This window comes from Oryctolagus cuniculus, chromosome 4 (assembly GCF_051225735.1).
Source record: "Oryctolagus cuniculus isolate XC-2025 breed Fujian yellow rabbit chromosome 4, ASM5122573v1, whole genome shotgun sequence".
Taxonomy (NCBI): Eukaryota; Metazoa; Chordata; class Mammalia; order Lagomorpha; family Leporidae; genus Oryctolagus; species Oryctolagus cuniculus.
In genome coordinates this window covers 109,947,676-109,961,562 of record NC_142870.1, presented here as the reverse complement: position 1 = coordinate 109,961,562, position 13,887 = coordinate 109,947,676, and the positions used below count along the sequence as shown (strand labels likewise).

The 13,887-nt window shown below is 43.7% G+C and overlaps 1 protein-coding gene across 5 annotated transcripts in view; it reads left to right on the top strand.

The window, feature by feature from the left end:
• Positions 1-13,887, top strand: part of PRKCI (protein kinase C iota) — a 93,011-nt gene that overhangs the window by 34,964 nt on the left and 44,160 nt on the right. For all 5 annotated transcript variants that reach the window (XM_089330951.1, XM_089330949.1, XM_089330947.1 and 2 more), the window contains one exon: positions 13,222-13,311. In XM_089330951.1, the coding sequence (XP_089187077.1) occupies positions 13,222-13,311 (90 nt within the window). The remainder of the gene's footprint in view (positions 1-13,221; positions 13,312-13,887) is intronic.

Here is a 13,887-nt window from a genome sequence, read left to right as displayed (position 1 = left end):
AATGTGCCGTGGGAATGCAGTGGAAGATGGCCCCTACAACCTATGCAGGAGACCAGGGTGGAGTTTCTGCTTCCTGACTTGGCCTGGCACAGCCTTGGTTGTTGTAGCCATTTGGGAGATGAAGCAGCAGATGGAAGATCTCTCTTTTTCTGTCTCTCTCTCTCACTCTGCCTTTCAAATAAATAAGTAAACACTTAAAAAATTATACTTGTGGCTGGTACCACATAGGCTAATTGTCCGCCTGTGGCGCCGGCACCCCGGGTTCTAGTCCCAGTCAGGGCGCCGGATTCTGTCCTTCTGTCCCAGTTGCTCCTCTTCCAGGCCAGCTCTCTGCTGTGGCCCGGGAGTGCAGTGGAGGATGGCCCAAGTGCTTGGGCCCTGCACCCCATGGGAGACCAGGAGAAGCACCTGGCTCCTGCCTTCGGATCAGCGTGGTGCGCTGGCTGCAGCACGCCGGCTGCAGTGGCCATTGGGGGGTGAACCAACGGCAAAGGAAGACCTTTCTCTTTCTGTCTCTCTCTCTCACTGTCCACTCTGCCTGTCAAAAAAAAAAAAAAAAAAATTGTGAATTGTATAAAAGACTAGTAGCAAGCCTCTATATGGTTTAGTTTTACTTCAGTTATTGGAGACTTGGGTATTCAGAGTTGTTGTTTATTCTGTTTTTTTTTTTTCCATAAACTAATAGCATATTTTAGTTTACAGTTCACATTGTAAACTAGTTCTTGGATGAAGCAGTTTTACACAATTTGTAGTTCATTCTTCCTGAAGAGCTGTTAAGAATTCTAATTTTCTAGGGGAAACTGTGAGCTGCAGCCTTTGCCCTCATTAAGTAAAAGGTTAAATTCTCCGTTCCGGTCTGTTCATTTCTGTGAGATCCTTCTTACCTTGTTTATTTTTGATACTGCTCTTTCCATAGCATTTAATTGTGGTATTTTGTGTCAGAGCAAATAAAGATCATAAGCTTATTTCATCTCTTTAAACAGATTTAAAACAATCGGCTGTTTTTCTTATTCAAAACCGGTTTTACTGAATTGTTTAGATGTTGAATAACTGATTTACTTAATCTACTAAACATTTTAAAATGAATAGTAATTTTGTAACCATTGTATCCTCTGCCCTTTCCAGTATACTCTTTTGTGGTAATTAAGAAATGACAAATGTGACTTTTAATTATTAGACTCTTTAGTTCTCCTTTTTAAGAAGGCTCATTTGATTTTTGACAAATGGTCATTATATGAGTCTGTGTTTGAAGGGCCGGCATTGTGGTCTGGTGGGTAAAGCTGTCACTTGCGATGTCTGCATCCTGTGTGGGTGCTTGTTTGAGTCCCCACTGATCTGCTTCTGATCCAGCTCTCTGCTAATGGCCTGGGAAAAGCAGTGGAAGATTACCCAGGTCCTTGGGCCTTACCACCCACGTGGGAGACCTGGAAGAAGCTCCTGGCTTCTTCCTTGCCCAGCCCTGGCTGTTGCGGCCATTTGGGGAGTGAACCAATGGATCAAGAGTCTCTCTGTTACTCTGACTTTCAGATAAATAAATCTTATTTTAAAAAAATATAACTCTATGTCTCTCTCTGTCGCTCCTTTTCCCTGTCACTTTGCCTTTCAAATAAATAAAATGAGTATATCTTTGTATGTGATGTTTTGATACATGTATACATTGTAGATTGATTAAACTAACATGTCCACTATCTCAAGTATTTATCATTTATTTATCGTGAGGATATTTAAAATCCATACTTAGCCATTTTGAAATAGAGAATACATCATTTTTAATTATAATCACTATGCTGTGCAAGTGATCACCACAACTTATTCCTCTTATTTTATTTTATTTTATTTTTTTTGATAGGCAGAGTGGACAGTGAGAGAGAGACAGAGAGAAAGGTTTGAGAGAGAGAGACAGAAAGGTCTTCCTTTGCCGTTGGTTCACCCTCCAATGGCCGCCGCGGCCGGCTCGCTGCGGCCAGCGCACCACACTGATCCAAAGCCAGGAGCCAGGTGCTTCTCCTGGTCTCCCATGGGGTGCAGGGCCCAAAGACTTGGGCCATCCTCCACTGCACTCCCGGGCCACAGCAGAGATCTGGCCTGGAAGAGGGGCAACCGGGACAGAATCCGGCGCCCTGACCAGGACTAGAACCCGGGGTGCCGGTGCCGCAGGTGGAGGATTAGCCTAGTGAGCCGCGGCGCCGGCACTCCTCCTCTTTCACTGCAGCTTTATTCCCTGTGACCAAGGGACCCCCTTACCCTGTCCGTCTCTTGCCCCAGCCTCTGGTAACCATCCTTTTGTTCTCTACTGCTCTGAATTTGACTTTTCTCGATTTCACATACAAGTGAGTTCATGTATTTTTTTATTCTGTGCCTGCTTTAATTTAGCATAATATCCTCTAGGTTCATCCATGAAGTCTCAAATAATAATTCCTGCTTTTTATAATTATTTTCTAAAAATTTATTAATTTGAGGAGCAGAGCCAAGAGAGAGCTGGGCTGGAGCCAAAGCCAGGAGCCAGGGAACCCAGTCCAGGTCTCCCATGCTGTTGGCAGGAATCCAGTTACTGCTGTTACCCAGTGTTTGCATTGGCAGGAAGCTGGAGTCAGGAACTGAAACCAGAAATTATGCCCAGGTACCTTGATATAGATGTAGGTATCTTAACTGCTAGGCTTAATACCTGTTCCTCCTGCTTTTTTAACCTACTTTTTCTTTTTTTTTCTTTTTTTGAAAATTTATTTAAAGGGGCTGGTGCTGTGGCACAGTGGGTTAAGGCCCCAGCCTGCAGCACTGACATCCCATATGGGCACTGGTCTGTCCTGGCTGCTCCTTTTCTGATCCAACTCTCTGCTATGGCCTGGGAAAGCAGTAGAAGATGGCCCAACTTCTTGGGCCCCTGCACCTGTGTGAGAGACCCAGAAAAAGCTCAGTCTTTCCCTGTATGAACATATCAAATCTTATAATGCAAGTCAAGAACTTTAACTTCCAAGAATTCAGAAACACTGCGTTCTCTGTATGTCAGAGAATGCTTGTACTCATTTGAAATATGCATGTCTCACCTACTGAAGCTATCAGGACATAAATAAAGAGAACTGTGGGGGCCGGTGCTATGGTGTAGAATAGCAACAAACATGCTTCCCTTATATGATATTTTCCAGATATCTTTGGTCTTGTGTAATGTTAGCTGATATGTTGTGACGTAAAATAGATCACTCATACCATACACTGAAAGTGGTAGTGATATCAGAAAAAATGGTAGGGGAAAACCTTCTGATTCAATGTCTGTTCAGTGTTGCTTCACTAATTTAGATAACAAAATTATGGCTCCAAACGTGAAAATCAACAGCAATAAAAACAAGCATATCTAAATACCCCTACGCCAATCTAATTTTTTAATAGATGTAATTTTTCTTCTGCTTAAAGAACTTCCTTTAATACTTCTTGTAGTGGAGGTCTTCTGATAATGAATTAATTCAGGTTTTTCATGTCTTTATTTCACTTTTTTTTAAAGATTTATTTATTTATTATTTGAAAGGCAGAGTTCACAGAGAAGCAGATACAGAGAGAACGAGAGAAAGAGTGAGAGTGACTTTTTGTATCCACCAGGCCACTCTCCTAATGGCTGCAACAGTCGGAGCTGGGTTGATCAAAAGCCAGGAACTAGGAGCTTCTTCCAGGTCTCCCATGCAGGTGCCGGGGCCCAGTGACTTGGGCCATCTTCTGCTGCTTTCCCAGCCCATAGCATAGAGCTGGATCAGAAGTGGAGCAGCCGGGACTCGAACTGGTGCCTACATGGGATGCCGGCACTGCAGGAGGCAGCTTTACCTGCCAGCCTCCTTTATTTCACTTTTTAAACAAAGCTTTATTGAGGTTTAATTGGCACAGAGCAAACTATACATATTAAAATCTTACAGGGGGCCGGCGCTGTGGCTCACTTGGTTAATCCTCCACCTGTGGCGCCGACATCCCATATGGGCGCCGGGTTCTAGTCTTGGTTGCTCCTCTTCCAGTCCAGCTCTCTGCTGTGGCCCGAGAGGGCAGTGGAAGATGACCCAAGTGTTTGGGCTCCTGCAGCCGCATGGGAGACCAGGAAGAAGCTCCTGGCTTCGGATCAGTGCAGCGCTGGCCGTAGCGGCCATTGGGGAGTGAGCCAACGGAAGGAAGACCTTTCTCTCTCTCTCTCTCTCTCTCTCTGTCTATAACTCTGCCTGTCAAATAAATTAAAAAAAAAAAAAAAAAAAAGAATTACTTCAGGATGATCTAATAGTAGCTGCCCAAATTAAAAAAACTAAATCTTACAGTGTAGTGAGTGTTGGTACTCAGAAAACCAACCCCACAAGTAAGATAGAGAACCTATAACCTTTCTCCCAAATGTTTCCCTATCCTTTGCAGTTCTTCCCTCCTGCTTGTTCCTCTTTCCCCAGGCAGCTACTAACCTACTGTCTGTTACTGTAGATCAGTTTGTATTTTCTGCTCTTTTGGGGACATGGAATCATGCAGCACATATTCTTTGTGGGGAGGGGTTGGTGTCTGGTTTCCTTTACTCAGCACAGTAATTTTTTTTAAAGATTTATTTATTTATTTGAAAGGCAGAACCACAGTGAGAGAGACAGACAAAGATCTTCCATCCACTGGTTCACTCCCCGAATGGCCACATGGGCCAGGCAGAAGCCAGGAGACAGACAGTCCATCCTGGTCTCCCACGTGTGTGTCAGGTGCCCAAGCACTGGGGGCCATCCTCCACCGCCTTCCCAGGTGCAGTAATGGGAAGCTGCATGGGAAGTGGAGCAGCAGGGATTGAACTGGTACTCTGAAATAGGCTGTCAGTGTAGCAAGGGGTGGCTTAACTTGTACCACAACAGCAGCCCCTCTCAGCATAATTATTGATACTTTTTAAAAAAGATTTATTTATTTACTTATTTGAAAGTTAGAGTTACACAGAGGAGGTAGGGCAGAGAGAGAGAGGTCTTCCATCTGCTTGTTCACTCCCCAGTTGTCTACAATGCCTGGAGCTGCACCAATCCAAATCCAGGAGCCAGGAGCGTCTTCTGGATCTCCCACGCGGGTGCAGGGGTCCGAGGAATTGGGCCATCTTGTACTGCTTTCCCAGGCCACAGCAGAGAGCTGGATCGGAAGTGGAGCAGCTGGGACTCAAACCGTGTCCATGTGGGATGCCGGCACTGCAGGCAGTGGCTTTACCTGCTACGCCGCTGTGCCAGCCGCAATAGATGCTTTGGGTGTATGTGTCAGAAATCTATTTCTTTTTTCTTAGTGACATTCCATTCTGGGTCTATATCGTAATTTGTCCACTCACCTATTATTGGTCATTGGGTTATTACCCGGTTTTGACTGCCATAAATACAAGTGCTATGAACGTGCCCAGGCACGTCCTTTGCACATTGGTTTTAGTAAGGAGTTCTTATGGAAGTTGAGGACCAGCACGTTAAGACCTTTCTAAAGGTCTGTGCCTGATAATACCTGAAGAGTTTGCCTTTGCTCCCCAATTAGAAGGCAGCCAGACTTGAACCATGGGATGCCGATGTAGCAAGTGGTAGCCACAGCATGCCAGCCCCTCTCTGGCTACTTTAAAGATTTTTCTTTTTGTCACTCCTTTCAAGCAATTTGATAATGATGGTGGGCCTTAAAGTACTTTTCTTTGTTTCTTTCTTGTGCTTTAGTTGTGTCGAGCATCTTGGATCTGTGAATTTATAGTTTTGATTAAATTTGGAAAGTTTTTGGCCATTATCTCGCTCTCTCTTTTTTTTTTTTTTTTTTTTTTTGGTGATAGCCCCTCTCCTTTAGGGAATCTTTTTTTTTTTTTTTCAAGATTTATTTATTTTTTGAAAGGCAGAGTTAGAGAGAGGCGGAGGGGGAGGCGGAGGGGGAGGCGGAGGGGGAGGGAGAGGTCTTCCACCCGCTGGTTCACTCCCCAGATGGCCACAATGGCCGGAGCTGTGCCAATCTGAAGCCCGGTTCCAGAAGCTTCTTCTAGATCTCCCATATGGGTTCAGGGGCCCAAGGACTTGGGCCATCTTCCACTGCTTTCCCAGGCCATAGCAGAGAGTTGGACCAGAAGTGGAGCAGCCAGGACTCGAACCAGTGCCCAAATGGGATGCCAGCACTGCAGGCGGCAGCTTTACCCACTATGCCACAGTGCCAGCTCCTTGGGAAGCTCAAATACAAATTTTAGGCTTCCTGGAGTTGTCTTAAGGCTCACCTTTTTTTTTTTTTTTTTTTTTTTTTCTACAGTGTTTTTCTCTGTATTTTATTTTTGGGTAGTTTTATTCCTGTATCTTCAAGTTTACTTTCCTTTGACAATGTCTTTCTAATCTGCCATTCATTCCATTTAGTGTGTTTTTTGTATTTTTAAAATAAATTTATTTGAAAGGCGGACTTAGAGTGAGAGAGAAAAATCTTCCATCTACTGGTTCACTCCCCAAATAGCCACAACAGGCAGATCTGGGCCATACCAAAGCCATAGCCAGGCACTTCCTCTGGGTCTCCCACGGGGGTGCAAGGACCCAAGCACTTGGGTCATCTTCCACTGCACTGAAAGTGGAGCAGCCAGACATCTAATGTATTTTTAAATTTCAGACACTGGCTATTTTATTTGTATAAGTTCAGTTTGATCTTTAGAATTTCTTCCTTGCTTACTTAAAATACCCGGTATTGTAGTTTTTTTTTTTTTTTTTTATCATATCAGACATAGTTTTAAATATTAAAGTTGTTAAAAGAGTTACACGGATTTTTTCATCTGGGTCAATTTGGAGTCAAATTCTTTTTCTCATTATGGGTAATACTTTTCCTGCTTCACATGACTAGTTATATTTTATTAGATTATGCCTTTTTTTTTTAAGATTTATTTATTTATTTGAAAGGCAGAGTTAGAGTGAGAAGTAGAGATGGAGAGAGAGATGGGTCTTCCATCCACTGGTTCACTCTCCAAATGGCTGCAAAGGTCAGGCCAAAGCTATGGGGCCAGGAGCTTCTTTTGGGTTTCCCACCTGAGTAGCAGGAGCCCAAGGACTTGGGCCACCTGCTGCTGCTTTTCCCAGGCCATTAACAGGGAGCTAGATTTAAACCAGCTCCCATATAGGATGCCAGCAGTGCAGGAAGTGGCTTAACCTGCTGTGCCACTGTGCAGGCCCCTGCCTTATTGAGTTTTGAATATATTTTACTGCAGATATTTTTGAGCTCTTTTCTTTGATGTAATTAGTTGGATACAGTTGATCCTTTGCTACTCGATTTCCAGTATTAGTTAATTTACTTTATCCAGCATTCTGTTGTTTTGTAAGGGATGGATTCAGTCCTGTTACCCCATCTCTACTGAAGTGGATTTCAAAGAAAGGCAGCTTTGTGGGATTTCATTTACCCCTGTAACTACCTCCTAGAAAAAGGAAGCAACAAGATGGAAATCTCCTGTTTTTGTTGGGCCTAGATCACATAAATGTCATGGCATCCTTGGAAATTTCTGCAAACCTACATTTTAAGCAGTGTCACCCTTTCAAATATGGAGAACCGTGACTGTTCCAAGTGGTTTATGTGTTCTGAACCCAGTATGCAGGCTAAGAGTAGCAGCAAGAAGGGCCTGATGGCCACAGAGTGAGGGTCTTTGTGAAAAACATCCAGAAGAATGTGGTAGTCGTATCTAAGGTTGCCAGCTTTGGTTTTAGGGTATGTTGGTTCTTCCAGATGTGGGGCACTGAATTCAGCCTTATATGGAACTAACTAAATATAATTATGCTATATCTGAGTGTCATGTTCTACATCTTGTCAGGTTCTCTGATCTTGCATATTTACTAAACTTTAGGTTTAATGTTCTAATTTGCTTTTTATAGGTGAAAAAAATGTAGATACATTGGAAAAATGAGCAAGTTGCTGGCTAATGGGCAGATTTCATTACTTTGAAATTCACTGCACTACACAGCTCTTACTTTGTGTGTATTCCTGTTTTAGGATATGAGTGGGCTTTGGGAAATAGGTTTTCTGCTGAGCTTTGTTTCTTGATGACTCTGCATGGAATGTTTTACTTGTGAGTTCTGCATCCAGCTTTATCAGGCATTAAACAGTTGGCCAGAGAAGATAATACTTGAACTGAAGACATTCAGTCCAAGAAAAACAAAGTACATTTGAATGCAAATGATGTCCATGATTAAGTATTATTTTCTACTTCCTTGTGGTTATTCAAAAGTACCAATCTCTAAGTACATATTGAAAGCAGGTATTTACCTGGCCTACATTTCAACCAACAGCTCGCATAGAACTTCATCCCCTCAAATTTCCAAAAGGATTCTTAAAAATATGGAAAAAACTTCGTCTGAAAAAATAAACAGGAAAGTTCTGAAAAACAAATTGTAAAGGGAAGACTTTCTAATTATATATGTCAAAAATTTTAGTCTAATTAAAGACACAGAAGGAGCTGATGTTGTGGCACAGGTGGTGAGCCAACCTGTGACGTTGGTATCATACGTGAATGCCAGTTCGAGTCCCGGTTGCTCTGTTTCCAATTCAGCTTCCTCCTAATGAGCAGCAGAAGATGGCCCAAGTACTTAGACCCCTGCCACCCACATGGGAGCCCTTAATGGGGTTTTAGGCTCCTGGCTTTTGACTGGTCCAGTTCAGGCCATTGTGACCATTTGGAGAGTGATCCAGCAGATAAAAGATTTTTTTTTCTTTCTGACTCTGCCTTTCAATAAATAAAAACAATTTATTATAATAAAAAAGCAAGAGTAGTAACAACTGGGAGAAAAAAAATTTGTGATATTTACAACAAAAAATTATCTTTAGTATACAATAAATAAGTCAAAATAAATAGATGAACAACCTATTCATAGAGGTAAAAATAGTCAATTCGTAAGTAACAAAAAAGCTCAATGGTCACTAATGATTAAAGAAATTAAAAATAGAAAAATAAATCCCTTTTCACCCATCTGATGAAATATTTAAAACATAATAATTATCTGTAGGGAGTTAAGAAAGATACACTGTTGAATGTATATGCCATAACCTTTTTGGAGGGCAATTTGGATTAATTGTCCAAGTTAAAAAACTTTTTTCAGGGGCCAGTGCTGTGGCATAGTAAGCTAAGCCTCTGCCTGTGGTGCTGGCATCCCATATAGGTACTTGTTTATGTCCCAGCTGCTCCTCTTCTGATGCAGTTCCCTGCTAATGTGCTTGAGGAAACAGTGGAAAATGGCCCAAGTACTGCACCTACGTGGGAGACCTGGAAGAAACTCCTGGCTTCAGAGCTGCCCAGCTAGCTCCAGCTGTTGCGGCCATTTGGGGAATGAAGACCTTTCTCTGTGTCTCTCCCTCTCTCTTTAACTCTACCTCTCAAATAAATACAATCTGTAAAAAAAAAAAAAAAAAAAAAAATGTTTTGCAGGATTTATTTATTTACTTACTTGAAGGCATGGGATGGAGAGAGAAATCTATCTGCTAGTTCACTTCCCACATTGATGCAACAACTGAGGCTGGGCCAAAGCCAGTAGCCAGAAATTTCATCCAGGTCTCCTACATGGGAGGCAGGGGCCCAAGCACTCGGGTTATCTCCACTGCTTATTTTAGCTGGGAGCTGGATCAGAAGTGGGACAGCCAGGACTCAAATTGATACTCCGATATGGGATGCTGGCATTGCAAACAGAAGTTTAACTTGCTGCACTTAATTTTTTTTTTTTTTTTTTTTTTTTTTTTTTTTTTTTTTTTTTTGACAGGCAGAGTGGACAGTGAGAGAGAGAGACAGACAGAAAGGTCTTCCTTTGCCGTTGGTTCACCCTCCAATGGCTGCCGCGGCCAGCGCGCTGCGGCCGGCGCACCGCGCTGATCCGATGGCAGGAGCCAGGAGCCAGGTGCTTTTCCTGGTCTCCCATGGGGTGCAGGGCCCAAGCACCTGGGCCATCCTCCACTGCACTCCCTGGCCACAGCAGAGAGCTGGCCTGGAAGAAGGGCAACCGGGACAGAATCCGGTGCCCCAACCGGGACTAGAACCCGGTATGCCGGCGCCGCTAGGCGGAGGATTAGCCTAGTGAGCCACGGCGCCGGCCTAACTTGCTGCACTTCAAACACTGTCCCTGGTTGTCCAAGTTGTAAACAGGCACACTTTTTAAACAATTAATTCTTCTAGAAAATTGTCATCTAGAATCAGGTAGTGACAGGGCCTGTCCAGGTTCAGGAGGATAAGAAATGAAGTGCCCCTTCTGTGGGAGGAGTGATAGTTTGTGGCCTGCAGTTTGTGCTCTAGCCACAAATTAAGATTCCTTCCTTGTACAAAGTCCTAAAAATCTCAGAGTTCAAGATCTTGTCACCTAAAACTGGTCTGGTTATTGGATGAGGCTCTTTGATTCCTGCTTTTGTAGTTCTGTATAGAAACAGAATAACAAGGTAAGGACAGGAGAACTTCAATAAATAGTCCAGTTCGTAGAGGAAGGAAGAGTAGGTGAGAGATATGTGTGATGGTCGCTGTTCAGTACTAATTCTGAAATACAGCTGGCGACCTATTGCCAATTCCTTTATTAAAATCCAGTCCTGGGGCCGGCGCTGTGGCACAGCGGGTTAAAGCCCTGGCCTGAAGCACCGGCATCCCATATGGGCGCTGGTTCTAGTACCGGCTGCTCCTCTTCCGATCCAGCTCTCTGCTATGGCCTGGGAAACCAGTAGAAAATGGCCCAAGTCCTTGGGCCCCTGCACCCATGTGGGAGACCCAGAAGAGGCTCCTGGCTTTGGATCGGTGCAGCTCCAGCCATTGTAGCCATCTGGGGAGTGAACCAGCAGATGGAAGACCTCTCTCTCTGTCTCTACCTCTCTCTCTAACTCTGTCTTTCAAATAAATAAAATAAATCTTTTAAAAAAAAATCCAGTCCTGTTCTCTGGGAGTGGTTTTCCATGGCTCTTGGCTTCACCTGTGTTATTCTTTCTTTTTCTTACATAATGGTCATGTGTTTGCGGTTTAGTAGCTATCTTCACTGTCTTTTGCAAAGTTGCAGACCCACAGTTCTCTATTTCGGACATTGTGGACTTCTTGTCTATCCAGTTGTACACTATTCCTTTAGAAGCCACACCCACGACTCCCTTTGAGACAAGTCCCACTCTATCTTGGACTGAGAGTCTGGTTGCTGTTCAACAACAAAGTGGATATGATTCTGAAAAGATCTCTAGGGGCTGGCGCCGTGGCTCACTTGGTTAATCCTCCACCTGCAGCGCCGGCATCCCATATGGGTGCTGGGTTCTAGTCCCAGTTGCTCCTCTTCCAGTCCAGCTCTCTGCCGTGGCCCGGGAGAGCAGTGGAGGATGGCCCAGGTGCTTGGGCCCCTGCACCCGCATGGGAGACCAGGAAGAAGCACAATGCTCCTGGCTTCGGATTGGCACAGTGCCGGCCATAGCGGCCATTTGGGGGGTGAACCAATGGAAGGAAGACCTTTCTCTCTGTCTCTCTCACTGTCTATAACTCTACCTGTCAAATAAATTAAAAAAAATCTCTAGTTAAGGACCAAAGTGGGTAGTGCCCAGAGGAGACACAGGAAGTAAGGATTGTGTGGCCAAGTTGGAGTTGAGGGTAGAGAACTGTGTTTTTTTTTTTTTGAGACTGGTGGAAAGGAGAAGACTGTTTTCTTCTCTCAGATGGTAGTAGCCAGGGTTTGGATTGGATTGATGGCATCTAATGTGTAGTAATGTTTGGTGTAAACACAGAAATAAGCAAGAGAATAATAGAGCAGACAACTCAGTTCAGCTACAACTCTGCTGTCAGTGATTTTTCATTGTGGAATGTCATTGTCCAGAGAGATGTCCCACCTCAGTGGACACCAATGACTCCATTCCTTGGCTAGTTAAGGGAGGTGCTTCTTCCTCCCCCTCTCTTGCATGGAGTATGTTTACTAGAACTATTCCTTTACACTGAAAGCAGCAAAGTAGGACCATTCTTCAGGCCAGACTGCTTCAGGAATCTCCTGTGATTCCTTTGAATAGGCTCTCGTGTGAAGGAAATAAAGCCAACCAATGATTACATCAGCGGCACTGGAACTACTTTTACTTCCTCTTTTAAAGAATCAGCTGGAAGTTTGCTCTTGACCATATTCATTAGTCATGTAACAGTGACAGTAGTGCTTAAAAAATGGATTGGGCCCCACTGTGGTGCAGTTATATGGGCAATGGCTCAAGTCCTGGCTGCTTCACTTCCAGTCCAGCTCCTTAATAATCACCTGGGAAGGCTTGGGCCCCTGCACCCACATGGGAGACCCGGAGGAATCTCCTGGCTCCTGGCCCAGCCTGGTCATTGTAGCCATTTGGGGAGTGAACCAGCAGACAGAAGACCTCTCTCTCTCTCTCATTCTGTCTTTCAAATAAATAACTCTTTAAAAATGAATTTATATATCAGAAAGAGTGACAAGGAGAGGGAGAGAGAGAAAGAGCTTCCATTTACTTGTTTACTCCCTAAATGCCTGCAACAATTGGGGCTAAGCCTGCCCAAAACCTCCATCCAGGTCTCTCACATGGGTAGCAGGGACCCTACTACTTGGATATCATCTATTGCCTTCCCAGGTACATTAACAGGATGCTGGATTCTAATTGGGGAGTATTGGGGACTTAAACTGGCACTCCAATATGGGGATGCTCCATTTCAAGGAACAGCTTAATCTGCTGCTCCACGGTGCCCCCCCTCACAGTGACAATTTTTTTTCTTAAGTTTGCTTATTTATTTGGAAGACAGAGTGACAGAAAGAAAGATATAGAGATCTTTCACCTGCTGGTTTGCTCCTTAAAAGCCCACTGAAGCTGGGAGTCAGGAACTTAATGTGAGTGACAGGGAGCCAAGTCCCTGAGCTGTTACCTGCCACTTCCTAGGGTATGCATCTGTGGGAAACTGGTTGGAAAGTGGAGGTTTAACTTGATCCCCGGCACTACAATGATACGCAGGTGTCCCAAGCAGTAGCCTAACCCACAGTGCCACAGTGCTTGTCCCCACAGTGACAATTCATAATGTGGTCAATATTCTGTTTGCTAGCTGTTTAATATGCACAATATTAAGAACAAAATGGTTTTGTATGTTTAAAATTTAGTGTCTGTGAAACTCATGTTATATTTTATAGAATGGAAACTGAAGTTATATCACATACTTTAGAGAACAGAATTGTGTAAAATTTGTCCTTGTCAAATATTTCCCAAATATTGTATTGTGAAATTTGTTTACTAATATCACATTGAAGGTTTTAAAAAGTGAACTTTACTTTTTGTGTTTTTTAGGAGACCCGTGTACAGTATCATCTCAGTTGGAGTTAGAAGAAGCCTTTAGGCTTTATGAACTAAACAAGGATTCTGAACTCTTGATTCATGGTAAAGGAATAATTGTTTTGTATACTTTTGGAGATACATGTTTTTAAAAATAACTTTATTCTTGATAATGTTGCTTTTTAAAGAATTACTTATGGGGCTGGTATTGTGAGGTAGTAGGTTAAGCTGTTGCTGGGATGCCTGCATCCCATACTGGTGCCAGTTCAAGTTTTGGCTGCTCCACTTCTGATCCAGCTCTCTGCTAATGGCCTGTGAAAGCAGCAGAAGGTGGCCCAACTGCTTGGGCCCCTGCACCCACGTGGGAGAACTGGAAAAAGCTCCTGGATCCTAGCTTCGGCCTGGCCCAGCCCCAGCTATTGCAGCCATTTGAGGAGTTAACCAGCAGATGGAAAATCTCTCTGTTTCTCTCTATTTTTCCTTTTCTCTGAAACTGCCTTTCAAATAAATAAATAAATCTTAAAAAAAATTAACTTATGACAGAGGAGGAGAGATGTTCAGTGTACTGATTCCATCTCCAGGTGCCTACAACAGTTAAGGTTGGCTGGGCCAGGCTGAAGTCCAGAGCCAGGAACTCCATCTGGGAATCCCATATGGGTGGCAGGGTTCCGTGTACTTGGA